The sequence below is a fragment of the Chelonoidis abingdonii genome, chromosome 22, assembly GCF_003597395.2.
Source record: "Chelonoidis abingdonii isolate Lonesome George chromosome 22, CheloAbing_2.0, whole genome shotgun sequence".
NCBI lineage: Eukaryota > Metazoa > Chordata > Testudines > Testudinidae > Chelonoidis > Chelonoidis abingdonii.
Window position 1 is genome coordinate 5,636,595 of NC_133790.1, and position 25,499 is coordinate 5,662,093.

The 25,499-nt window shown below is 48.2% G+C and overlaps 2 protein-coding genes across 6 annotated transcripts in view; both read right to left on the minus strand.

The window, feature by feature from the left end:
• Positions 1-335: 335 nt before the first annotated feature.
• Positions 336-19,714, minus strand: ALDH2 (aldehyde dehydrogenase 2 family member). Its single transcript, XM_032800495.2, has 13 exons — positions 19,543-19,714; positions 13,945-14,049; positions 11,539-11,679; positions 10,368-10,447; positions 8,916-9,027; positions 7,294-7,422; positions 6,594-6,707; positions 5,277-5,379; positions 4,279-4,463; positions 3,719-3,883; positions 3,033-3,190; positions 1,978-2,092; positions 336-1,026 (listed from the first exon to the last, which is right to left on the minus strand). Exons 1-13 carry the CDS (start codon positions 19,672-19,674, stop codon positions 994-996), a joined length of 1,572 nt encoding a protein of 523 aa, XP_032656386.1. The 5' UTR covers positions 19,675-19,714; the 3' UTR covers positions 336-993.
• Positions 19,715-22,702: 2,988 nt separating this feature from the next.
• Positions 22,703-25,499, minus strand: part of ACAD10 (acyl-CoA dehydrogenase family member 10) — a 31,294-nt gene continuing 28,497 nt past the window's right edge. For 4 of the 5 annotated variants that reach the window (XM_032800509.2, XM_032800507.2, XM_032800508.2 and 1 more), the window contains exons 19-21: positions 24,548-24,691; positions 24,060-24,137; positions 22,703-23,599 (exon numbers count right to left, since the gene is read on the minus strand). In XM_032800509.2, coding sequence (XP_032656400.1) covers positions 23,465-23,599; positions 24,060-24,137; positions 24,548-24,691 — 357 coding nt within the window. In that variant the 3' untranslated portion in view covers positions 22,703-23,464. Of the gene's footprint in view, positions 23,600-24,059; positions 24,138-24,504; positions 24,692-25,499 lie in introns of all 5 variants that reach the window. The other variant, XM_032800510.2, reaches the window with a different exon arrangement.

Below are 25,499 nucleotides of genomic sequence, written 5' to 3' on the forward strand. Positions count from 1 at the left end.
CCTTTTTAGAGCACTGATTAATGCAAGGATAGAGCTATGTTACCCATACAAAGTAAAGGTAATATTTCTGCTAGGGAACTCTGAATTCTTCAGCTTTTTTTTGCTCAAAACTAAAGCAAAGCTGAACATGAAAAGATGGTAGACTGAGGTTTTTCTTAAGTTAGCTTTGTTTTTCAGACTTTATCCAAGGCATAGTTCCTGAAATTAGTATCAAAATTGGTAATATCTGTGCATGAATACATTAGCTTCTGCATCCACTTCAATTTAGGTTAACAGTTTTAGAATATAACAATCCCTAGACTCAACCAAAATATAAGATTAACTTCCCCGTAATCTGGCAGGTTAAACACAGGTATGTTTATTATGAAAGGGCAAATAGTACAAGAAGATATCACAGATGACAGGATAGGAGAGAAAAATCTTTACCTTGATTGAGTAATTCAGATTATAAAAAAGTCATACATTCAGAGTAGCTATAGTTTGTGTAACACAGTATCTTCCTAATCTCTGCTACTAGGTTAGAGGGCCAAATTCTGCTCATGCATGTCAGTGGACGGTACTCTCAAAGTCAAGCAAAGAGATTTATTCCTCACAAAAAAAAAAAAAAATATGTAGCAAGCCAACTATAAGCAATTAATGGGCAGTCTCTAGTAGCGGTATTTTCATAAAGCACTCCAATTATTTCAAAAGAGCACATTAGATTGTTTGGACAAATGCAAACAAGGTTGCCCAAATATGTGCAACACTAGTGCACAGAGAATTATGTTTAGTATAAAAAAAAGTTAAAGCTAAGTGAAGTTTCAGACAAGCAGAGAACAAATTGCCTCAGGCACTTGAAAAAAAATCTTTAGAAACATTAGAAAAAAAGTTACATGTCCTTTGCACATGGACTTCAGGTTTTACTTGCTTTCAGAAAGGTTTCCCCATATTCTTATCCCATTAAACTTCAATTCCATAGAAGGGTTCAGATGCATGGACCAACTAGCATGTTCCTTAAGAGTTCTTCTGTGGAACTTTTATTGTTACCTAGAAAGAATAATGTGGGTTAATTTCCTATATTTGAAGTGTTACAAGATTCACTTTGTTCCCTTCCCATTGCTCAAGTATAAATACCACAGAAATTAGAACTGGAAGAGACATTAGGTCACTGCTGTTACTGATTATTCCCTGTGGCTCACTCATCCTCTATACTCTAGTTTTAAATGCACCATGTGGTGGGTTTTTAACCACAATTTTACAGTCCAACAGAGCTCACTTTTCTGGACTTTCAGTTTAGTAGTTTCCTTTCTTCTAGTATCATCACACATGCGAAGGCCTGGATTCAATCTCGATTTGGATGGAAGAGTCGCACTTAAATAGTCAGCAATGCTTGGATGTCTCCCACTCCAACTATTAAGGGGCTGATTGATAAGTGCACTACTGATATTCAAGCTTCTAAGCAGCACATGTTCTTCAGAAATGCAGGCTTAATTCCTTCCCCAAATGAGTTCATTAGTAGCCCACTCATTCTTTACAATCAAATGCACTTAAAACGGGGGGATTCTAAGAGGTTTCTTGAAGATAGTGTTTGTGGGGCAATAAACTGGAAGTTGGAATAGAACCCAGGATGCCTCAGTACTACCATTGCCTCACTGTGAGATTTTGAGCAAGTCATGCATCCTCATTTTACAAATGAGGAAACCTGATGCAGATGTTAGCTGTCCCACCTCACATAGGTATGTGAAGTTTATTTACTATTTGTGAAGTACTCTGGCATTCTTTAATGAAACATGCTAAGCAAGTGCCACAAGTTTTGTTACTTTAGAAGCATAAAATTCAGAGCTACAAGAATTAAAGTGTAAAGTGATAAATGAGAAGAGGACTGTTTGTGACACTGAATACTGAGGGCCAACTTCCTTCTTCTGGCAGTCTTATGTCAAAAGGTACAAAGCCCATACCTCTACTGTTTTCCCCTGGCGCGCACACATTGATACTCACAGTTTTCACTTCTGTATATGCCTGCAGGCCATATTCTCCCAACTCTCGCCCATTCCCAGATGTTTTGTACCCACCAAACGGTGCCTGAGCTCCAAACACATCATAACAGTTTATCCTGGAATGGAAATCAAACCTTAGAAGCAGTTTGTTGCTCCAGAGCATCTACAATACCAAAGACTTTCCATGAAAGTCTCCATGATTAAGAGATGAACATTTCCTCAGATTCCGTCACAGGAAGCAGTCCACATCTACAAGGATTCTCTCCCACACACCACCCTTTTGGCCAAGCAGATCCAGAGGAGGCACAATTCAGCATCCATCAGAGAGTCAAGCAGGAAGGATGTGTGTGGGGAGGGTGGAAATAAGGTACAATGATCACTCCTCTGCTGATTGAGTACTAACCTCATCCCTACTGACCTACGGAGTAAGACACAGTCAGGAATCTAATTGAGGTCTCTCACCTGTCAGCACGCCAAGCATTGAGGCTGCCCCTATCTGGCCAACTTTAAGTACCAACTACCTGCTTACTCCATGCCATTTCTGGAAGGGAAAGTGAGATGCTGGTGTTCCAGAATTTTCACTAGATTCCAGTTTGTTTCTACAGTAAGTTCAAGATGTTTTTGACCTATATACTAAAAGCCCTGACTACTTAGACACACCTCTCTTTTTGCATTGTGCTCCAGCAGCCAAGACAGCACAAACCTCTCTGCTGACCTAACAGCTTCTAAATTCACAGGGCTGGGAGTTGGCAAGGGCCCTCCCTTGTATCTTCTGATCTAATGCTGGAGCCTGTTCTTCCATCCCACCCACCAAGCCTCTGTTTACTCTTCAAGGCTCATCTGTTTGCACAGATTTTGCCAGAGGAAGCTTGGAGATTTTATTAAAAGTTTGAGATTTTTGACATTTGGTTTGGTTTTAGTTTTGTACCTGCACCGAGGTGTGTAATAAAACACAGTTTATACATTTAATGAAGGAGGCCGCTTGAATGAGAAAGCCACAGCTTTTAAAAACTCGAGAAGGATTGGGCAACAGAGATCCTGTGTGTAGACTCTTACCAGACAGTTCCAGCTTGCAATGCCTGGGACACATAGTTTGCTTTGTCAATATCTTTTGTGAAGACTGCTGCTGCCAGACCATACTTGGAATTATTTGCTCTCTCAATGACTTCCTCAATGGTTTTGAACTTCAAGATCTGCATAACTGGCCCAAATATCTGTGAAATCAAAACAAAGCATATTAAAAAAAAAAAATCCACCATGGTCTAGTCCTGAGGTGGGCAAACTATGGCCCACGGGCCACATCCCGCCTACGGGACCATCCTGCGTGGCCCCCGAGCTCCTGGTCCAGGAGGTTCACCCTTGGCCCCTCCTCTACTATCCCTCCTCCCCCACAGCCTCAATTCGCTCGCTCTGCCACCAGCGCAATGCTCTGGGTGGCGGGGCTGCAAGCTCCTGGGGTGGGGCAGTGCAGCTGCAGAGCCAGGCCTGGCTTGGTGCTCTGAGCTGCATGTTGGCGGCGGCGGCATGGCCCAGCTCCAGCTAGGTGGCAGATACCTGGTATCTCCAGGCAGCACAGTAAGGAGGCAGGGAGTGTGGGGGCCATCAGGAATGAGATGAGGGGTTGGCTGGGGCAAGGGTCCCAGGGACGCCGTAAGGGAACAGGAGGGGCAGATAGGAGGTGGGGGCTAGACACTTGGCAGAAAGTTAGAGAAAAGAGACATTTACAAATCAGTTGTTCTGACCTCCTCTGTAGCAATGGTCATGTTGTCCTGCACATCTCCAAAGACAGTCGGCTGGATGAAATAGCCTCTGTCTGCAGCAGGATTGCCACCACAAAGCAGTTTGGCTCCTTCCTGCTTCCCAGTGCTGATGTAGCCAAGGATCTTCTTAAACATCTCTTCATCTATCTAAGATCAAAAAGAATAGCAATAGGTCAGTTTGATCCTTATGGAGAGAGAAAAGGATTCCACCACATTCTGATCTATATACACCAGTTCTTTACATGGAGTTAGGAAGGCGTTAATAGAACAACAATGCTGCGTTTAGACAGATTCCTAAGCCAGTCTGCAAGGGCAGAAATTGCTGAATCTAAGTTTCAGAGGGAGTATTTTGAGGTCAAAGTGATTATCTAAGCCAGTTCATTCATCCCCATTTATTTAGATAACAGGCAAAGGTTAACGCAAGTTAGGCATATGAGTGCCAAGTACCTTCTAGCCTACTGGTTCATGGATACAGTCCCAGGTTTCAATGCACAATCAAGTAGCATCTCAAGAGAAGGAAAACTGAAGCTTCATGTTCTCACCTGAGGTCCCTGTTCAGTTTGAGAGTCAAACGGGTTTCCAACCACCCTGGACTTGGCTCTTTCAATGCTTCTCTCTACGAACTCATGATATACATCTTCTTGGACATACGTCCGGGATCCAGCAGTGCAGCACTGGCCTTGGTTGAAGAATAGGGCAAAGTGGGCTTGCTCAACAGCCCAGTCCACTAGCAAAGAGAGGACAAAAACTCAATAGATGGCTTAGGGGAGAACCTTCCTCATGCCAACAGCAGGAATGTCAGGGTTATGAACTCCTGTCCACTCAGTCACTTCATATGGAAGGTTCTACTGCTCCTATAGCAAGGGTATAAATGTGGATCTACATGCTGAACAATTCTTTATTTAGATCAAATTCTACCCAAACTGCAGCGTCCATTAAAATTAACAAATCTGAAAAGTTCTTTCGGATCCAGCGAAATTTCCTTCCCCGACCACCACTTACAGAGCGTGCCAGTTTCTTGACTCAAGTGAGAGGTGCACGCGCACACACAAATCCACATGGAAGAGAAACAGGAGAGAGAACTAAGAAAAAATGCAAGAGGTTAGAAAGAGGCAGGCACAGCAGTGAAGCAAAACCTAATGGAGGAAAGAATGGGAGGAAACACTAAATACAGAAGATAATGAAATAGAGCCCAAAAGAATGAATAAAAGATGTGAGAGGTCTGCAGGAAAACAACAAAGAAGTGTAATTCATGGGTAAATTAGTTTCCCCCATCCCCACCCATGCCCTCTATTGTTTTGTGAGGAAATGCTGATACACCATTTTGGCTGCCTCGTGTGTAAGATTCTCCTCCCAAGATGCACCGTGTACTCTGTAGGACAATAGCCAGGTGGCGCTGTCAACAGGAGTCCAGAGAGTCTCTCGGTATAGGAGCTTATGTGGGAATCACTGAGAGAACTTTCCACTCCTTCACAAATCCTGGCTGCAAAAAGCCATTCCGAGAGCTACAATTCAAACACTGCACTGAGTTGGTGCTTACTATTGGCATCAGACATGATGATATTTGGGCTCTTCCCGCCAAGCTCCAGCGTCACTCTCTTCAGGTTACTCTCTGCTGCAGCCTTCTGGATCAGATGCCCAACCTGTATCAGGAGGAGCGGAATCAAGATTAGGAAATAAACACCTCTCAGCTAGTGTTTCCCAAATGGTTAGTGGATGGAAGGTTCCATGTGGGTTGTGGAGGCCCTGGGAAGTGGGAGTTAGAGAGCAAGCCTGCTCCTCACTCACCCCACAGCAGCAACCCCGTCACGATGGAGGGGGTGGCTGGGCCAAATCTGAGTGAATGGCACTTCAACTTGTGCACCACAACGCCCACAGCGAGGAGCTGGGCCCAGCCCCACAGGGTTAAGTGCGGGGCCAGCTCACTCTCCCAACCAAACGCCCACCCTCTCACCCACCCGCCTCAGGGCCTTCCCTCCGGCCTGAGATTAGGGTTGTGGTGCCAGGACAGAAAGTACTGCTGTGGGAGATCGGAGCCTCCTTGGTGGAGCAAGGAGGAGGCAGTGGCTAAGGATGTTGGCCTATGATTCCCCCCAAAATTTGGACTTTGATGGGGGGGGTCACACGCACAAAAAAAATACAGTTGGTGGGTCACCTTACTAAAAAGTTTATGAACCACTGTACTAAGCAACTCTTATAGCTGCTCTGTGTTACTCTGATGCTCTTGGGCATTGCAGTGAAGGGTCTGATTTTGTCCTAATGCTTTTCAAGCAACCAGTGCAAAGACATACACTACATAGAAAAGGAAGCCATGTTGTTGTACTCCACTCTGATTTCATTCAGGAAGTCTAGGCGGTAACAAAAATCAGCAGTAATGACAGACATCAGAACCTCTGACCAAGCAGAGCTGGACACAGATGTACAGCTTGTGTGGATTTGATTTTAAGAGAGACATACAGAATTTAAAATCTGCGTGTTGTGCATCTCCTAGCATCCTAGATATTTCAGCACCTGCTAGAGCTTATTGCATCACCTGGCTGGGTTACCGGTCTCAGGAATCTGTTAGCGGTTTCCTTATAATCTCTTCATTGTCTGCATTTTAGCTGAATCATTGAAGTCTGCACAGAGATTAAACTTCGCCTATAGAAAAGCAGCCCAAAGGCATTCCAAAAAAAACCATCTGAACAGCGCAAGACTTAGTTTGGTTACAAATCAGTCCTGGCTTAAAGACAACTGCATTTTTTTAAAAAAGGCAAAACAGTTTTTCCAGTGATTGATACAGAACATAAATTTTACACAGGCCACCAGGCCACCTACATGAGACTGTTGACAGGGATGCAGACACGCCGTGTCTTACCTCAGTGGAGCCAGTGAAGGCCACTTTGTCTACCTCCATGTGGGACGCAATGGCAGCCCCCGCAGTGGACCCATAACCGGGAACGATATTAACCACCCCTGGTGGGAAGCCAGCCTGTAAATTCACCAGCCAAAGAAAACTGATGTTAATTATGCCCTTTACAAATCAAGAGGATCCGTAGCCCTATCAGTTACACCAACCTCCAGTACCCTGCCCCCCAAAAAACAGAGCTTCTTTCCACTTCACTCTCATCCTCCAGGCTGCAGCCTTTTACGGACTTTGCTAGATCACAGACACCTACCTCCAGTAGCTTAAAGCCAGATTGCCAGCTTGGGTGACCCTTGACTAATTTAAAGGGACAGCATTCATTTAAGTTCGTTGTAGTTAGTTAGCCTACTGAAGTTCATTGAAAACTCCATCCCCATCCTAAAGCAGCATCTCCTGTATCTGCCGGGGAGAAGGGCAGGGACAGGAATGACATCTAGGTGATGGGATATGTTTAAAAACAAGCAAACAAACATGTCTTTCCTCTTCGGCCATGGCAACTTTTTGCTCTGGCTGTTCCTCCACCACCACAGCCCCCACCTCATACAGGTCCCTGTAACCCACTCTTTGTGTTGCTATGTGGTCACAGCACATTGCACAACCACAGACGGAAGTATAAGTGGGAGGATGAGTCAGAACCAGCTTCTTCTCTCACCTCTTTGATCAGACTGGCCACATAAAGAGCTGTCAGGGGTGTTTGTTCAGCCACTTTCATCACAACCACATTCCCAGTGGCCAAGGCGGGCCCAATTTTCCATGCCTGCATCAAGAGTGGGAAATTCCACTGCAAAACACAAGGAAACCTTCCTGACTACATTCGAAAACACTGACTCTCCATTTGAATTAATTAGAGAGATGAATAAGGGCCTGACAGATCCCCAGCTTCTGTAGTTGACTCGTCTCCACTGAAGTCACTTTCACCAGCTGCGGATCCAACCCTGTATTTGGCTCCCTTTCCATCCCTGCCTCACTAACACCCTGGATTATAAATGTGTGGATCCTTTCGCTATCCCTGCCCTTGGTTCATGCAGTGGTAGGAGGGAACTACAGAAGTTTAAATTTTGATACAAAAAAAGTTAAAGCCTTTTCATTGACACTTAAAACAATTTCCTGAAAACTTATTTAAATGATTCAACATTATGGGCCTGACCTCTGGCCTTGTCTCTTAGAAGTTTTTAGTCATTTCATTACTTATTAATATGTAATCATACCCCCCACCACAGGATCCAAGCATCTCACAAATGGATGAGTTTAGTCTCAACACCCCAGTGAGGCAGAAGAGCATTATTCCCATGTTACAGATGTGGAATGGAGCCACAGAGATTAAGCAAGTTGTTCTAGGTCACACTGTCTGTAGCAGAGCTAAGAACCAAACCCAAAACTCCACATCCCAGTCAAGTGCAGAAACCTCAAGGCCGTCCTTCCTGGGGTATACTAGACATGGATGCAGCATTAACTGCAAGTACCTGCACTGCTCATCTGATGGGGGACAGGAAGTAGAAGATTTTATTAATTTCCCACAGCTAGTGTTGACTGAACAGGAGAGCTGTTCACTCACTTCTGGAGTCTATCAAATAGTTAGGAACAAAAACAGAAGAGTCTAGTAGATAGAGTGAAGAGCTGGGTCTCTGCCTCTCAAGATGCTGCTATTTTTAAATGAGTGATGCATTTTGGGGGACGTCTATTTACAAAAGTTACGTCTAGCTTGAAAGTTTTAATCTTAACTCTTGGAAACCAGGCCTCTTCTAATGCCCACGAGTTGGTTTGAAACATTGATAGCGGAGTGTCTGCAAGAGCTTGCTTATGAAAAAGTTCATGCTAAACTCGCTAACAGATTAAGATTCCAGAATTAAAAAGTTTACATCCAATTCCTGCTCATTAGTAGACACACAAGCACAGTTCATCACAACCAATGCATCATAGCCATGTCTGATCTTTAACAAGGTAATATTTACACACTATTTTATGTCCACTGCAATTCATAGAAATATTCATAAATACAAATGACGTTGCATCAGATCTGAGTAATAAGTGTAAATGAGGTACTTGCAGTAAAGAGGCTTAGAATTCCGTCCTTCACAGCTGGATGTACAGAGTCGGATTGACAATTACATCAAGTCTGCTTCATCACTGCCAGAGCAACGCAAAGGGCTACGAAGCGTTATTTCCCTCAGTATTAAAGGGATATCAAGCCTAGCAGAGGCCAGAAACTTGCATCTTAATGTGACTCTCTATGCCAAGGTGCATTTCTGTAGGCTCATGATACATTTGACTTACCGGGATGATCTGTCCACAGATCCCTACTGGCTCATGTCTTGTGTAACTGAAGAAGTCTCCATCTAAGGGAATGGTTTTTCCATGACATTTGTCAGCCCAGCCAGCGTAGTACCTGACAATCACATTGTTTTAGTCATTGGGTTAGGACAACAAGTCTCCCACTTAGGAATAAGAGTGAACTTTTTTTTTTTTTGACATCTCGGGCAGGGATTCAGACTCCGATCCTGCAGCAGTAAGAGGGAACTACAGAGGCGTCGCCCCACATGACCTACTATAACCTTGCCTGAGAGACAAGGTGACGCACAACGCACATGTGGGTCAACAGACACTGCTACAAAAAATCTCCTGGCTCCAGCATGTGGCGCGCATGATGGGGGACAGGAATACATACATGGACTATTACTCAAAGAAGAATGTTTCTCAAACACTGATTTTAAAAGGGACCTGAATGGAAAGCCACAACGTTGCTAAGAGGCTCAAGTCACCTGAAAATCACTTTTTTTTTTTTTTTAAAATATACAGTGCATTAGAGTTGAGTGAGAGCTCCTTCAAAGCAGTCTAAGCTCAGTACTCATTGCAAGCTTCAAAGGGTACAGGCCCTTTTTTAGCTCCCAGGGTGGCAGGCCCACCTATGTGACTATGTAAACCCACGAGTCCAGCATGATTTTTTTTGATAGGCAAGTAAAATATCACTTGCATTCCTTGGTTCCTTATCACTTGGCAGAGCAGGTTGTGTGTTCCTCAGCTAATGATTTCATGAGCATCTGGCAAGGCTACTTTTAGCAACACGCATTCTGCTGAGCTATGCCACTTAGCTAAATTCAGCTCAAAACTGGACAAGCTCCAAGGACAGGATTCTGCCAGTGTCAAATACTCATCACAGGAAGCCTCCACCCAGCCTCTAGCCAGCACCTGAACACTGGCATGTCTTCAGACACCAGACTCACAGGTTGGTATCTTCCTTGCTTTATAGACAGCAAGTTGAATACAAACAGCAGAAACAGATTGTTTGGGTCCAGCCAGGACTTGCAACGGCCCATTACCCTTTACGATGGGTTTAATAAGTTCAGAGGTCTCAGATTTGCCAATAGCATCTTTCAGGGTTGGCATGTGGCTTTAGGAAGGCAAGATTTGGAGATGCGTGTTCCAGGGCCATACTGAGGAAGGAGCTGACTGCACTAACCTGGCTGAACTGATTAAAAGTGAGAGTCACTGGCTCGGGGTGCATTTTGCCCTGCCTAGGCCAACAGGACGGGACACAGGATGTCATCAGGTCAGATCAAGTCTAACCAGCTAGCATGCTCAAATTACAGCAGCATCCAGACAGTAATTCCCACCACACAGCAACATTTGCAGATCTCCAGCTACTACACATTATCAGCTGAATGCCAGACTTCATGGCACTTCACATGGACTTCCTCTCGTCGTTGCATGACGAAAACAAACTCCTACCTGATGCATTTGGTTACCATGTCCAGATCCACTAAGTAGGCGACGGAGTACGGTTTGCCATTATCCAGAGTTTCCAGCTCCTACAAAGAGAGTTACAAACTCATATTTGGATACTCCCAGCCCTGACTCTCAGCCACAGCCCAAGGTGAGCCTGACTCTGGGTTTGCTCTTTGGACAGGTTCCGCATTTAGCTCTTCCTACCTAGCCCCAAATGCCCAACACTGTGAAGACTCCCCCCACCTCCTTCTTGCATAGGCTATGGCTATTTTGAAGGGTAGAAGGGACTGATCCAAAGTCCTCTTCTCCCCTCTCCTAGGGCAGAGTATACTGACCCCACAGCTATTCCAAACTCCAGGCTAAAGACCTGAGCTTGGATCACCCTATGCTGCAGCACACAGAGCTTTCAGACCGTCAGACACCCTAAAGGACAGTCAGTTATTCCTTTCCCCACTAATGAGACAGAGCGGTGTAGTTGTGATCACTGTCATCTTGCCTGTGAGCGGTAGGAGAAGCAATAGGGCTGAGGGCCCTTGGCTGGGCTAGATGGGTTTGTCTCAGTGTGTATCACACTAACGGTAGTGTGCCACGAGGCTTCAGTCAGTGAGACTTAGGGTGAACATCTGCTCTCAGTGAAACCAGGCTAGCTCCCTCGTCTTGACAGTGCAAGATTCAGAGCCCTGCAAGAGCAGGACTGGCCGATAGGCTGCAAGGCCCTTCTAGCAGAGGTCACACCTGCTGCATGCTCAGAGCACTCAGTCCAGGTGGAGAAAGCACCTCCGGGGGCTGCCAGTTCAGAGGGTTCCAAGCCTAGGCCATAGCCGCTGCAGACAGGAGTGAGCAGTCGGGTCATTCCTGTGCTCTGACTGCAGGAATGGGTTACCGGACACGAGGAGTGGCTTGTTTACCCTTCGTACCCCACAGAGCTGCCATTAGCGCATGAGCCAGGACAGCCAGCTCCTTCCACCCAACATGGCAGCTTCCTTTTACACATGCAGCCAAGCACACAGGTGAGCTCCCCTCCCCTTGAGACAGCCGTATCCACCTCTGGCGACACTGCCAGAATCCCTTCCCTACCCAGCTGAACGAGACCGGCAGTGCCTAGCAGACAGTTTTATTAGACTGTGCCACCCCGGGGAGGACAGACAGAACATCCAGGGAGTGCAACACGCACAGCCAGGTAAGCCCGATCTCTCTCAATCAGGTCGGCGAGGCGGTGCAGCAGCTTTCCCCGGTGAGAGGCGTCCATCCGTCTCCAAGGCGAGCCCAGCTGGAAGGCCGCCTTGGCTGCCTGCACGGCCTTGTCCACATCTGCCTGAGGAGGAAACCAGATAGAGGGTCTGAGTGGACAGTGCTCCCCTCCTCCACTGCCTATCTGAGGCTGAATGGAAGCCGCCGCCCTCAGAGGGAAAAAGAAATTAGAGAGGCTGGCGAGAAGTGGCCCAGGAGAAAGAGAGAGGAAGCTGAAATGCAGCCTGAACTAAGAGTCAGGACTTTCTGGGTCTCTGGCGCATGCTATAACTGTACACTTAGTTTCTACAATAGGTCCCTGTGCCAGGTTAGTCCCCTGATGTTCGCCTTGGGGTTAATACTGACCTGTGTCCCAGGGCAGTGGGAGGCCGAGTACTGCGTGTAGCAGCGCCGTACTCCATACCATGGCACAGGCAGGGGGACAAAACACTGTGTGTCTCATCACATATGTATATTAGATGGGAAAATGTGATCCTTCCTCTGCCCAAATGCAGAGAGATGCTGGGCAAGGCCTCGTTGGTGGAAGGGCTGATGCTCAGGAGCCTGCAGCCACACAGTCTGGCCACCTTTGCCCTCACTGGAAGGAGAGACGGCCTCCTACGTCAATGTCTTGGACTAAGGGACGACAGGTGCCAGCCTGTCCTGATTTTCCCCCCTTTGACTCAGTTGAAGGGAATGGTGGAGAGGCTGCAAAAGTCCCATCCCCAGGAGGTGGATAATCCCACATCAGCACTGTGCAGTGGCTAAGTGAAAGCCAATGATTTATTCGTGAACTTCAGGCAACTAAAGAAACTCTCCGCCTTCAAAATACAGCTGCCAGCCACTGGCTGAGAAGGTCTCTGGATTGTGGGAGGGAACAGAACATCCATTCAAGTGACACCACAGAGCTCCTGTTATTTCCTTCATAAGACCAGGTGGCATCTTTCATATACGGAAAACCCAGCCCTGCTGTCAGCTGATCCTCTGCAGACTGATTCCAGCTTGTGAGGGTTTTGCAGAGTCACTGTTTGTCAACCCAGTTGTAGCCTGCCCAGCACTGCATGGTACATCCAGAGATAACGTTACGAAATTATGTTTGAAAAGAATGGGTGTAACGGGCTGAGCAAACATCACCACATAAAGGCAACTGTTCTGGGTAAAGCCAAGCATGTTTACACTAGGCATATTTCAGCGGCAGTATCTGCTGGGTTAATACTTTAGATCCTCTGGCAACACAGGACAAGACCGGGGCGGGGGTGTGTGTGTGTGTGACTTCTGAAGTCTCTAGTTGGATTTGTTTAGGTTTAGCATAGTTGATTCAATTTAGAATCCAGCATCTCTCTATTTTATGGTGTTTATTGTCTCTAGTCAGTTCCCATTTTTGGCATATGCACCAACCTAATGAAGCTGATTACCAGGGCATGCAGAAATCCAAGTGATTTCCTCCCCCTCCTCCGACAACACCATAAATCACAGTTGAGAGAGGAAGGTGGTCTTGTAGTTAAGGCACTGAATAGGGACTCAGGAGATCTGAGTTCAATCCTTGGCACTGCCTGGACTCCAAGCAACCTTGGGTGAGTCACTTCATCTGTCTGTGCCTCGATTCCCTGCTTGTAAAAATCGAGACAATTCTTCTCCTGTCTTTCTGGACTATAAGCTCTTTGGAAGAGTCTCTGTTCCCGTATGCGTATGTGGAGCACGTAGTACATGAGGGTATTACTGCAATACGAGGCGCTCGGGTCCCTTTTGTTCTGCTGATAAAACATCCATCCCTTCCATTTCACTGGGACCCCCCTAACCCTCCAGTCCTGTTTTACAGCACCTGGGTCAGGTAAACAGCCCTCTGGCACCCACCAAGGCTGGCTTCCGGCCTTTCCTGGGGTAGGAACATTCTGCAAAGACTGATCCCAACACTGGGAGCTCAGCCTCTTCTTCACCACCCCTCTGCAGTTCTAATCCAGGCTCTGATGCTTACTCATTCGTGGCCTTGAGTTACTTCCTTTCTGCCTCAGTCTCCCAAGGTTCAAAATGGGGTTAAACAGACATCTTTCTGGGATAGGGCAGAGAATAGCAAAGCACCATATAACAGCTACGTATCCTCACTGCCTGTTTGGTTTCCTACCTTTGATTAGGAGCAGAGGTAGGAAAGCAACACTCACACTTCTTTCTGTACAGTAAATGTAACAGTTTCCCATAACATGGAGTTCAGGCACATGCAGGATAAAGGATAGAGAGCAAACATGTTTCTGGACAGGGGTTATAAAGAGCCATGTACATGATCTCTTTTTATGCCATGATTTTGTAAGTCAATGCCTATCAGTCTCTGAGATCTTATAAGGACAGCGTTTACCTTGTCTCCCTCAGCAACCTGGCAGATAACTTCCCCCGTTGCTGGGTTGACAGTAGGGAAGGTTTTCTTGCTGACTGCATCATGCCACTCATTGTTTATGAAAATCTGTAATTTAAAAAAGAGAGAGACGTAAGTATTCAGGCCCAAGGGTCATCTAATCTGGAAGCTCTATTGTTTGGTGCTGGGTTTAAGAGGAAGCTGGAAGCACAGCTCTGCACCTTAAGCAGTTCAAATTAAATGTGTGTGCCTCTGCACGTCATTTTTAACATGCAAAACACTAGAGAGTCATAGAAAAGCTACTTCCCGCCAGGACTTTTAAAAAGAAAACCCCTCAGACATGTGCCACGTGCAGAAGGTTTCCGAGGAGCAGTCATTAAGCCGTACACAGCTAATCTCACAGCATTTTGGATCAGGCAAAATTGCACAGGAAGGGAGGAATCCATAGTCAAGCATTGAGTCAGGACAGCATCAAAACTCCTCATTCTAGGGAGATAAACTGACCAGTGCATGATCCACAAGAGAGACAGCTGCAGCTGCTAGGACCTCTTAACAACAGACTCCCCTGTGCTAGACTCTGCCGTGGTAGGGTATCCATTTGTGCAACTGTCTCATTTTGCAGACATCCCAGCCCACACATATACCCTTGGGAGTGAGGCAGAGAACCCCTCCAGGCCCCTGGTATCCATACTAGATCAATGGACAGACCTCACCCAACCACCTCTGCCAGAGACCCCAGGGCATGCTTAGCCATTCCTCCCGCCGAGACAAGCTAGCGAGCAGAGGGAACAGCACCCACCGGAAAGACCTTCTACCTATTGAAAAAAGGCGTCTTCCTTCCCTCCCCCCAGTTCTAAATATTTTGTGAAACTAGAGTAAATAGGAGCAGAGTGGGGCAGGCGACAAACAGCGCAAGACACAATCCACCAGGAAAGACAACAAAATACACCCTTAGTGACCTTGTTGTGCTTGTGTCACAGTCCTCCAATTCTATGCCCAGCTTAGCGCTCCACGATATATACAAGGCAGCGCCTTAGGTTGTGCGAGTCCTCCCCGATCCTGGCCACTGTGACATTCAGACCAACACCTCCAGTCCAAAACGCAGCTACCAAGTTTTGCAACAGCTCCCTATCCAACGGCATGATCTTCCTCTCGCCCTGCGAACTGTATAGGAATAGGGCTGTAGCCCTTTCAATAGGGAGTGCACCCTCAGTCTCCTGCTTACTTTCCTCAGTGTTTCAGAAACCGCCAGCCCTCTGCCAGAGCTGCAGCATTTACACGTAGTTGCACATTGCGTACAGTGAGCAGACACGGATATTTGGATCTCACTTGCCCATGTGGGTTCTTCGTATTATGTATGTTGTGTAACAAACAAGAGACAACTCCTTCCCCCTCCTGTTTGCCACACTCACTCATTCTATCTTGTCTCGAATTAGACTAAGCTCCAGAGAGCGAGAACTGTGTCTACTCTGCTCGTCAGGGTGGATAAAAATCAAATTAAAAAAAAACAAACAGATTTTTTTTTATTTAAAATTGGATTTTTTTTGATAAAGTGCTTTTTGAGGAAAAAACCTGTCTAAAGATCGTTTTAATTAAGATACATTATAGCTCAAAGATCTCACCATGGAATAGGGATTATAAATTATAATTCTATAGTAGGAGACAAGATATTCATGAAATGTTTAAGAAAAGTTTTGTAAATGGGTTCCAACAGTTCATGGATTAGGGACCCGATCTTATGGGGTTCCACAGACTCGGTGCTCAGTCTAGAAGATACCAGCAGAGATGCTTGGTTTTGCAGTTCTCAAACTGTGGATTTGTGTCTCCAGAGGTAACATGCTCGTTAATAGCAAACATGTTTTTAAATAAATAAATAAGAAAGATGAGAAATAACAGACCTAAACTCCATTCTGCCTCTGCAAATTTGTGTACCAAGTCAATCCCTTACCTCTCTCTAAAAGTGCAAGTTTCAAAAAGTTCAATAGAAGATTGTTGGGGGTGGAACAGATCTGGACATGGAAAAGAAGCCCGGAGATAAATGTGAGAAGCGAGGGACATATGCTTGTTTTGTTAAAATATTATATGTTTGCTGTTGAAGAAAAAAATCCAGACTCCATAATGTTGTTGTTTTAGTTAAATAAAACAATTTAAATGTCTGTCTGGTGCTGTTCTCCTCCTAATACAGATGGCAAGAAAATCCACTAAATATTAATGATTAACCTGTTGAACTGGAGATAGTTCACCTCCCAATGACTTCATAAATATCTGCTTCAATTACCTTTGGTAAATGGAATAACCAAACAATCATTCATTTTCTGATATAGCTGTAAAACTAACCTGAAAAGTTTTCAAAATAAATCACTGTTTAAAAAAGTACAGTCTGTACCTTCGAAAAATGAAACTACATCTATCTCTGAGTTGTGAAGACTATGTATTAAGGTTATAACAACCAAGAATGCACTTTTACATAGAAAACGATGATTAAATCGAGTCTTCCCAACTAGTGATTTAAATCAAATCCACCCTGCTGCTCGTACAGGATGAACAACAAACACAGGTAACACAATAGAACCCTGCTCCTTATCAGGGCTTTTTACATGCGACTGCAATGCACGCTCTAGCCACAGCTGTGTTCACATCAGAGTTTAGCAGCCGTATGCTGTTTTAAGCAAGGATACAACACTCCTCCTCAGTGCTGCCCGGGGGGAAGGAGAGGGCAAATGGGGCAATTTGCCCCAGGCCCTGCAGGGGCCCCATGAGCCCTGGCCCAGCAGCAGTCCAGGTCTTCGGTTGCAGGGGGCCCTTCAGTGCTGCCAAAGACACAGAGCGACTGAAGGGTCCCCCGCCGCCGAAATGCCACCAAAGTTTTATAAACAATTTTTCCATACAAATTGCCCCCCACCCCCAATTCCCATCAGAACTAGAGAAGACGCAGTCTTAAACACAGACTAAGTCTGCATTTAGCCAGTGAGGACGGATTCATTCAACTCCTAATGACATTATAAAGCAAACTGGCACTGGGGCGTTTCAGTAGGTTGCCAGATTGAGGAATTACAGCCTTCATGCAGGAAGGTTTCAGGATGTGTTTACTAGTGCACATCACTGAAGTCTCTCAATCCCCCCTCACTGCTCAGTTAGCAGTGGCTCCTGCTGTCCCTTCACACAATCTCTTCACCACTAGGACAAGATTTTGCTCTGCAGCTCCTGCCAACTGGAACAACCAAGTATCGCTAAGGACCCACTGTACTCAGTTTCTGCCTCGTCCAGGTCTTTTCTGGACACTGTTTTGCTATTCTGAGGGGAGCATTACACAAAAGCCCCACTCAGGAGCCTGGCTACACTGTGCTAGGCACTAGGGCCACAAACTATTCCAGACAGTCCCTGAGCTGAGGAGCTGTAAACCTTTTTTTTAAAAGGACAAAAATAATTCTGGTTTCCCTCTGCTGTTACTATAGCTTTGTCAGAGCGACATGGGATATAGTTTGCATGAAATACTCTACGCTAGCATAGCTGTCACATTAACTGAGGTGAGAGGTCTTTCAGAAGCCAAATGCAGACACCCAAAGCAAAGTCTCAGTGCAAAGACCAAAGCACTTTCATCAGAGCAGTGTTGCACAATAAGCGAAAACAAGCAGATTCCCCTATAGAAGCAACTGAGTCATAGACAGTTGTTACTCAAAAGCAGTGATGCAGCAGTTGTAAGAGTGTACTTGTCCAGGGCCTCGTCACATTTCATTTTCCATCATTAGAGCTGACTAAACAGCATTCCCTGAAATAACAGTGAAGGAAGAGTAGAAGACAGTCTAGGCAAAACAACATACCCAGGGTGCATGCTAAATCCTAGCCAATGGATCAACTTGTTTTCTCTCCATCCATTTGCACTGGTGACAGCAATTGATCTAAGTGTAGAACCCAGTGACAGTAAAGACTCAGCTTAAATTTACACACACACACACCCCCCCCACGGACAACTTGCTTTATTGGCCAGATTCAGGAATTGACTGTATTGCTTGCGAAGGCCCATGGACTCTGAATTACTTGTATTAAGAACAGTTGGGAGGATTCTTTTTGTTTTTTAAAAGGATGTCTTGCAATGAAAGACAGCATTTAAATGCTCTGCAGGGCTGTTCTGTTCAGCTTCCTGCTCACCACCAATACAGAAGATGGTATTATTAGGACTGTATTATATTCACCTTGTAGCATTTACATGGAAAAAAAAGTCAAACTTCAGCATTAATGTAGTTTAACCTAATCTCAGGTGTTAAGAAAGCAGGTAAGGAAGCTTTTAAAATGAGGTTTGGCAGTGCCCGTTTGTGTGTCCAAATATAGGTGCCTTGGTAAACAACATTAATCCATGAAGAATAAGCAGTTTCAGAGGGCGGTTAGTGCACAGTTCCGTGTGCTTTGTGGGGCAGAGTCTTTCCAGCACCATGCAAAGAGAGATTATTTTGGAATTTGTCTCCGCTACAGGAGGCAGGTTTCAGTTTGCTCTGCAGTTGGTATTGGCACAACCCTTTGTAGATGACAGGTTACAGAGACAAGCAAAGTATGATGTAACCTCCACTTGCAGCACTTAGGGACTTGCAAATTGGTTCCCCCCTCCGCACACCAGGATGCAAGTTGCAAATGCCAGGCCAGTACCATGGTATTGTTTTTACTTTAAAAACAACCCCTGCAATAAAGCAGCAGCGACAGCAGGCTCATTGCAGTGCAGGACAAAATGCAGCGAGTCCATTGCTTGCAGAGTGGACAGACAGCCTGACTGTGAAGCGGGAACATTTCTGAGGATTCTTTTTATTAGAGGATTGGTCATATAATCACTCAATTTACTAGCAACCTTGGCATACACCATTTACTGCTGCAATAGAGGATTCTGCAGAGACAACTTTCTTAGCTGTAAGTGCATGACACAGCTGGAGAGGCCGATGCTGCCTGACCAAGGACATGAACCCTAGACCCTCAGATTATATGTCTGATGCGCTACCAAGGGAGCTAGGTAGATCTGGTTTGTCACAAGGCCCCAGTCACAAGGAGGCAAACACCTTTGAAGGCAGTTTGATGCTCCTTTGGGGCTGTGCTCTGAGCAGGAGCCCCAGCGCTCAGCATGGTCCTGGGGGCCCTGGGAGGGCTGGCTAGGGACAAAGGCCCCCGGGGCGGTCGGGGGCAGCGGGTGCTGGTGCCAGGTCTCCCTGTGGGAGACAGGGGCTGTCACAGGGGTGGAAATGCCACTGCCCCGGCTCAGGCTGGGATTCCCGGCGGGGCCCAGCTGCTGGGCCAGCCCCCAGCCCGACCTCTGGCAGCGAAGCGAAGCGCAGGGCAGGGGCGCAGCTCAGATCCCGCCCCAGGGCAAAGGGGAGCAGCGGGGAGGGATCCCCCGGGGCCCTGCCCGCGCCAAGCTCGCTCCGATCAGCTGCGGCCTGTGGGAGGGGTCGCTGGCTGCAGCCCGCGCCGAGCGGGGCGGGAGGAGGCGGGTCAGCCCGGCCGCTCCCAGGCCGAGAGCAGGAGGGAGGGTCAGTGGCAGCCCCCCCGCCCGTGGGCTGCAGAGAAGCCGGGCTCAGCACCGCCCGCGGGCCGGGATCGAACCCCCCGCCCGCCCCCTACCTTGTTGTAGGCGATCTCCGGGCGGGCGTTGGGGGCGGGGATCGCGGGGGCCGCGGCCGAGAAGGGGCAGCGGAGCTGGGCCGGAGCCGCGCGGCCCCAGAGGCGAGAGCTCAGCGCGGCCGCTCGCAGCATCCTGGCGCTGGGAAGACGCGGGGGCCCGAGCAGAACCGCGGATGCAGCCGCGACGGGGCGGGGCCGAGCCCCTCCCAGCGGCCCGGGGGAGGGCCCGGAGCACGTGTGTGCGGGGAGCGGGCTCGGGAGCTGGGCCCCGTGCTCCGGCCGGCGGGCTCCGCCGAGCTCTTACCCCGGGCAGGTCGGTGCCAGTCCATGTACTAGGTGACCAGAGAGCAAGTGTGAAAAATCAGGGGGGAATTAGGCGCCTGTATGACAAATCCCCGAATAATGGGACTGCTGCCCCTGTACATCAGGAGATCTGGACCCCCTAAGTCCAGGGGGCTGTGGCAGGAACCAGGGCTTCATCTAATGCATCCCCTTAGGGTCCCTGGCTGTCCCTATGTTAGATACTTGTATGGTCCTCGTCCCTGTAGCATCTGGGCACCGCACATCCTTTCATGTCTTAACACCTTTCTGAGTAGGGCAGTGCTGCTACTGTCCTACAGATGGGGAAACTGAGGCACAGAGAGGCCAACTGCCTAGTATGCCCAAGGTCACACAGGGAGGCTGGGGTGGAGCAGGGAATTCAACCTGCATCTCCCTAGTCTCAGGCTAGTGCCCTTCCCACTGGACCATCCTGCCTCATGGGCATCTCCTGCACAATATTAATATGTAGGACCTGATCCTGCTAGTCGTGCCACACAGAGGGATTCGACCCCTCCCCTGAGCCCTATTAACACCAACAAGGATCCATGCCCAGGGGTCTGCCCATGCCGAACAACTCCACTCCTGGAGCCCCTGCTCAGGCTTCAGAGCCCAAGCCTCAGCTTCAAAGCAGTGTCTGCACAGCTATTTTTGGAGCACTGGTCTGGCTCAGCCTCACTAACCCAGGTCTGTGGAACATGGACTGGGAAGCTCGTTCTAAACTGCACAGATTTACTCTTCAAAGCCTGGAGGTTTAAGCCAAGCCCCATGACACTGCTCCCTGATTTCAGTATGTGCTAGTCAAACCCAAGCTCCCCCTTAGCTATGGGAAGCACATGCTGAGCTGCCTTGTGCGCGTCCTGGACAGGATGGGGGAGGTTACGCATGTCTGTGCACCAGAGTATTCAGATGACTGCACTACAGCACTGAGTCCTGAGTGCTGTTCTGCATGTTTCCCTTATCTGCTGATCACTGGAGGTGGATATCTGGGAAGGCACTGTCTGTGGGCTGTGCCTATCCAGCATATGGTGCCATTCTGCTGCTTTTGTAAATGCAGCAAGAGGTGGTGTCAGCCTGGCATCTTTGGGGGGTGGAACTGGGATTCTTTGTTCCTCTTAGCCAGGGCCTGTTTGGGGGCTTTCTCCGTTCCCTTTCCCTGAGAATTCATAATATCTCTCTCAGCAGCACTAAATTCACACACACACTCATTGTTGGGAGCCTGACCCTGGCCAAAGCATTCTCCCTCAGGGAATGTGGCTGTGTTGCAGAATATACCTGTGTTCACACCCACTGTAATAGTGTTTGGACAAGGTTTCACTTGTGAGGTATTTAAAAACTCATAATTTGCTGGTCTGCACTGTACCCCAGTAAATCACAGCTGGCCATTCGGGATCTAACCCCTCTGACTCCCAAGAAAGATGGTAGGGTCAGGGAAGGTTTGAGTTCAGCATGAGGCTCACAGGGTTGCTGCAGAGTCTAGCATTCTCCAGAGCAGTCGTCCAAGTTGGCTGTGCACATGGGCTATGGGCCAAGAGACGTCATTCTGTCAAGTGGAGAATATAAAGCCAACTGCATGTAAGACGGGTGGAATTCCATCCTCGGAGTCCACGAGAAATGTGAGCTGAGCCAAGGCAGAGCAATTTGCTGCCAGCCCCACAATCCACAGCTAGAACTTTATCTCTGCGTGCCATATTAGTTGATAATACAGGGTAGCTACCCTAAGCCCCGTAGTCATACTGGGTGTCCTGATACAGCTGCCTGGGGCTCTGCTTTTTTTGGCCCCACTAGCAGCAGGGAACGTGCTCGTTCTGCACACATCCACTGATGTCAGACATGCAGCCTGAGTGCTCATCTGCTCATCCAGCTGCACTCTGCACTCAAGCCGCACTCAAGCCAGCTGCACTCTGCTTCCAAAGACACCGCTGTAAATCCGCTCTAGTCAGTGGAGTCACTCTGGAGTTACAATGGCCCCTGGAGTGTATTTTGTGTCCCTGTGCAAAACAGGCTATGCTCCCGCACCTCCTAACAGAGGGGCTCGTCTCCCACACTCATCCCATTCCACCTCCGTGTTTCTAGCCACGGAACTGTGGGGCCTTGTTCTCAGGGCCTGTCACTGTTTGTTTTACAGAATAGCCAGTTCTCACAAACCCAGCAGAATGGCCCCTTGCAGGAGCTACCGGCCTGCAGAGCTGGGGACAAGAACTGCACAGCAGGCTGGAGGAGCAGGTAGGCACATCAGGGGCTGCCCTGCAAGACTTGCAATACTGTAGCTTCCCTGCCCCCTCCACGAGGCCTGTCACTGAGCTCCTGCCTCCGTCCCACATTCCTCCTCAGAGCTCCTCTCGCACACTGAAATGCCCTGGTGCCAAGCACGCGTTGGGTGCAAGTTCAGCACCCTTTCAGAAACCCTGGTTAGAAGCAGCTCTGACCAGGTTTCCTTTATACTCCTCAGTGACCAGATGAGGGCGTTCGTGTGCACACGATGCTCTGGGATCCTGGTCAGCACATTTCAGACCAGAGCTGTATGTGAGCTGCAATGGGCCCTTTGGGTAGGTCTGTGGTGCAGCTGGGAGTGAGGCTCTGGCTAGCACCCAAGTCGAAGCCCAAGTTGCCACCACACTGCAACATCCATACTGCTGCAACGCGCTCGCCCAGCTGCAGCGTGCACAGATGCTTTGTCTCTTCAGGATCACTCAAGAACCACCCAAAAGGGAAACCAACCGTGCTTATGAGCATCTCTCCATTTGTCAGAACTGATCATTCCTGGGGAGGGGAGAAGGTATAAAACATTCTGGAAAAACGATTAAACAATTGCAGCATCAGGTGAGGCACACACAAGGAAGCGGGTCCATTATTTTTATTCCGATTTGATCCGATGTTACTAATGAAAGGCACAGAAATCAGTGCAATTCCTTCCATGATTCTTTTCTCTCTGCAGAGCGATGTGAATTACAGAAGTGTGAACAAGTGTATTCAGGTGGCAAATGGCAACCCCCACGCCCCAAACATAGCAAATCACAGAACTAGAGCTCAACTTCCTTGGCAGAGTCCTCAGGAGCCACCCAATTCCCCTCCTCACTTCACCCCAGCCTGGGCATCCGTCCCTTCCGAGGGGCAGGATTCCCTTCGAACCAGTCAGCACCTCAGCCAACCGGGGCCTGAGCTAATGCCCAGTGAAGTCAATAAGTCTTTCCAGAGCAGGCCCCTGGAGGGGCTGCTGCTGGGTGACAAGACTTTCCTCTCCAGCTCTGAAGGCTGACCATTTGCTAGCCCAGAAGCCTGAGAGCAGGGCTGGGACTCGCAGGGGTGTGCAGCCAGCCTCATTGCAGCCTGCAGCAAGGCCACTCTGTGTGGCTCAAGGACACATTTTCTGCTTTTTGTTCCACCACCAAATGAGCCCAGCATTAAAGCCAACTGGGGAGTGTATTGCCTCTGCCCCAAGGGCTCTAGCAATCTGCAAGGACATTGAAATGAAAGAGCTACTGCCACCCACAAACACCCTGTGTTAATCAGAGGACCCTCCCTCATATTTACACATCCCAAGGCTGCAGCTGGGAGATTCCTCTTCTGCCTCCTAGTGGTTCTTTTTCATAGCGGGCCAGGGCTAGCGTTTCAGCTCCAATTTAGCGACTGCTGTCCTGTGAACTTCATCGGGTCCGTCGGCGAGACGCAGGGCTCGCGCCCAGGCAAAGAACTGTGCCAGTGGGTAATCGTTACTGAGACCTGCCGCTCCAAAGGCCTGTAACAAACCCATGGGAGGTGTGAAAAGGGCAGGACAATGCCATGATGGCAGCAGCAGAGCAAAGCAGGGACGCTTGGAACTGTAGAAGCAGGAAGGCAAACCACTGGTCTGAGGAGCTTGCTTCCTATCACACGGTTTCACGTGAATTTAGTGCTAGAGGAAGATTCTCCATAGAATAGGAACAGTGCACAGGCAACAGCAGGACAAATTTGCCCCACACCAGCCCCTGCTAATGTGCCTAAGTCCTGACCCAGAGGGATCATGTCTAGGAGGAAGAGGTCTGGCAGCAGTTTCCTCATCCCAGGAGGCGAGGATAGGACTAACTCGTAAGTTGCAGGAGTTGGCTGAAAGCAGAAGAACCTTGGGGCTCCAAGCAACTGCTCGCTTTGTTTGGGCTAAACCCTAACCTTCCAGAATGGAAGAGAAATGAATGACAAGTGCACCATTCCCCGCTCACCTGGATAGCACGATCAATAACCCGCAGAGCCATCAATGGAGCCACCATTTTGATCATGGCGATCTCTAGAGCAGCTGCCTGTATAGAAACAGGATCAAACACATCAGATCCATCTAGCTTGGTGAACCCTCCTCAGTCCTGGCTTGCAGCCCCTGCTATTCCCATTCTGGTCTCCCCAAAACAACGGTCCCGGGCTATGCCTGCAGCCCCGCTGCTATCCCAGTCCTGGGCCTCTCCCGAACACAGACTGCTCATCATGCTGAGCTCCGTGTGATAATGCTGACGGGCACCAACATCCAAGGAGAAGAGGACCAAGCTCACTTTTGAAGCTATATTTTTGCTCAGGCCTCTTGGGAGGAAAAGATTAAGCATTAGAACTCCCCCACAGTGACCAGACAAGCTAAGCACACTGGACAGAGCGCTGCAGTCCTCACTGTGCACTTACTCAGGCTGGTACTGTTAGCCCTCGGAGGGCCCCAGACACACACCTTGTTGCCAGCTGTATCCATGAGCAGAGCAGCCTTCAGGACAAGAAGCCGGGCCTGCTCAATCTCAGCGCGGGACTTGGCAATGTCTTCCAGGATAGTGCCCTGTTCAGCTAGGGGTTTCCCAAAGGCCACACGAGACGTCACCTGCAATAGGCACACACAAGGCTAAGGGCCTTGAGCTTAGAGAGCTATTTTTGCTGGTGATAATATCTTACATTTGCAGAGAAGCTTTCATCCTGACTGCCCCTGCAAACTAGACAGGGACCCACTTCATCCATTGCTGGGATGCAGCCACCTCTGGGGTGCTATGTGGCTGCTGTCTGACAGGGCACAGTGACACTACATGGCAGTTTGGAACAGGAAGTGAAGAATGCTGTATCAGATTGCCTGGGGAATTGTTTAGAAGGGTAACTGACACCCTGCCTAAAATGGAATTAACCAGGACTCAGGATTCAAGTCCTTCCAAGAGTGCAATAGCAGTCAGAATCTCAAGTTTCCAGATCCCCAAAAAGCAGCACAGCACCCCCTAGCATTGATTCCTTGCTGACAAAGGGACCAGCCCCATTCCCTGCAACGTTCCTGGCTGGTCTGCCATCCAAGTATTCACTAGGTCCTACCCTATTTAGCTCATGAGCACCAATGTGCTCATAGGCCAGGGTGGTACAGCTGCAGGTCCACTGTGTAACACTCCCTTTGCCTGCACAGGAGAGAAAATGCAGAGGGACAAACTGACCCCTGCCATTACCGCTCCAAGCCAATAAAGGTGGGGGAGAAATTCAGGCAGATTCTGAGCAAGGGAAGGAAAAAGGGGAAGAAGCAAGTAATGTCCCTCGTACAAAAGTGGAAAGAGGAGAGTTTTGAGTGGTCAGGGAACCCCTCGCTTCTAGAAACAGAGAGACTTTGAAAGTATATCCCCCTGCTTCTCAGTGTCCGCTTAACACAGGCAGATATG

Coding starts and splice junctions, on each gene's coding strand:
- ALDH2 (XM_032800495.2), bottom strand. CDS start 19,674: ATGCTGCGAGCGGCCGCGCTGAGCTCTCGCCTCTGGGGCCGCGCGGCT. Junction 7,423..8,915: donor TCTGTGGACAGATCATCCCG/GTAAGTCAAATG, acceptor TGTGTTTTGCAG/TGGAATTTCCCACTCTTGAT. Junction 5,380..6,593: donor CCTTCACTGGCTCCACTGAG/GTAAGACACGGC, acceptor CTCCTGATACAG/GTTGGGCATCTGATCCAGAA.